The sequence below is a fragment of the Nycticebus coucang genome, chromosome 20 (genome assembly GCF_027406575.1).
Source record: "Nycticebus coucang isolate mNycCou1 chromosome 20, mNycCou1.pri, whole genome shotgun sequence".
NCBI classification, from domain to species: domain Eukaryota; kingdom Metazoa; phylum Chordata; class Mammalia; order Primates; family Lorisidae; genus Nycticebus; species Nycticebus coucang.
In genome coordinates, this window is record NC_069799.1 from 39,326,315 (window position 1) to 39,328,318 (window position 2,004).

At 41.6% G+C, this 2,004-nt stretch overlaps 1 protein-coding gene across 1 annotated transcript; it reads left to right on the forward strand.

The window, feature by feature from the left end:
- Nucleotides 1-854: 854 nt before the first annotated feature.
- On the forward strand, nt 855-1,590 carry LOC128572772 (histone H2B type 1-K-like). The gene has a single exon (XM_053572852.1). The coding sequence runs from the start codon at nt 855-857 to the stop codon at nt 1,245-1,247; it is 393 nt and encodes a 130-aa protein (XP_053428827.1). The 3' UTR covers nt 1,248-1,590.
- Nucleotides 1,591-2,004: the final 414 nt, after the last annotated feature.

The window sequence follows — 2,004 nt, forward strand, 5'->3', positions numbered from 1 at the left end:
ATGAGGAGGACCCCCTGGGCAATTGAAGCAACACCAAAAATACATTACTGGGACCTGATCAAACTAAAAAGCTTCTGCACAGCCAAAAACACAGTAAGTAAAGCAACCAGACAGCCCTCAGAATGGGAGAAGATATTTGCAGGTTATGATTTAATAACCAGAATCCACAGAGAACTCAAATGTATTAGCAAGAATAGTACAAGTGATCCCATCTCAGGGTGAGCAAGGGTCTTGAAGAGAAAATTCTCTGAAGAAGACAGGCACATGGCCTACAGACACATGAAAAAATGCTCATCATCCTTAATCTCAAAGAAATGCAAATCAAAACTACTTTGAGATATCATCTAACTCCAGTAAGATTAGCCCATATCACAAAATCCCAAAACCAGAGATGTTGGCATGGATGTGGAGAAAAGGGAACACTTCTACACTGCTGGTGGGAATGCAAACTAATATGTTCCTTCTGGAAAGATGTTTGGAGAACACTTAAGGATCTAAAAATAGACCTGCCATTCAATCCTATAATTCCTCTACTAGGTATATATCCAGAAGACCCAAAATCACGGTATAACAAAGATATTTGTACCAGAATGTTTATTGCAGCCCAATTCATAATTGCTAAGTCATGGAAGAAGCCCAAGTGCCCATTGATTCACGAATGGATTAATAAATTGTGGTACACGTATACCATGGAATATTATGCAGCCTTAAAGAAAGACAGAGACTTTATCTCTTTCATGTTTACATGGATGGAGCTGGAACATACTCTTCTTTGCAAAGTATCTCAAGAATGGGAGAAAAAGGTGTTATTTTCTCCTCGCTGTTTCTGGGTTGGCTGTGCTTTTCTCTTCATCATGCCTGAGCCGGCAAAGTCTGTTCCTGCTCCAAAGAAGGGCTCGAGGAAAGCTGTGACTAAGGCCCAGAAAAAGGATGGCAAGAAGTGTGAGTGTAGCCGTATGGAGAGTTACTCAGTGTACGTGTACAAGGTGCTGAAGCAGGTTCACCCGCATACTGGTATCTCTTCTAAAGCCATGGGCATCATGAATTCCTTTGTCAACAATATCTTTGAGTGCATCGCAGGTGAGGCTTCTTGCCTAGCCCACTACAACAAACGCTCGCCTATTACCTCCAGAGAGATTCAGACTGCCATGTGCCTGCTGCTTCCTGGAGAGCTGGCCAAGCATGCCGTGTCTGAGGGCACCAAGGCCGTCCCCAATACACTAGTGCCAAGTAAACTTACCAAGTAAGGAGGGACTTTCTCTGGAATTTCCTGGTCTGAACAAGAATGCTTCTTACCAAAAAACTCATAGTTGCCTTCAGTCCCCACCCTGTTACATCAAGGTCTATGGCAGAGAAGAAGACTGAAGAATGCAACCGCACCTGGATGGATTTTTCTATTAGATATGCATGCCTGCCTGCCTGCCTCTTGGCAAGTTAATTTCTATCTCCTGGATCTATTGGTTGTCCCTAATAAGCATGTACTGCCCCTCAAATAATTGTCTACATTACCCATCTCCTCCTTTCCCTGTGGAAAAGGTTATATGAGCTTTTATACCCCATTGGAGGAGTTGGGGTAATCACTCAGTGGTTTCTGCTCCCATACTTTAATAAATTTGTATGCCTTTTATCCTCAAAAAAAAAAAAAAAAGAATGGAAGAAAAAGTATCCAATACTCAGCTCATATGAAAGCTATAACCCAAGTATAGCCCAAGAATATGGGAAAAGGGGATAGGGAGGGGAGGGGAGGAGGAAGGATGGGTGGAGGGAGGGTAATTCGTGGGGCCACACCTACAGTGCATCTTACAAGGGTACATGCGAAATTTACTACATGTAGAATATAAATGTCTTAACACAATAATTAAGAAAATGCTGAAAGGCTATGTCAACCAGTTTGATGACAACATTTCAAATTGTGTATAAAACCAGCACATTGTACCCCACGATTGCATTAATGTACACAGTTATGATTTAATAAAAAAAAATGGAAGAAAAAGTATCTAATCA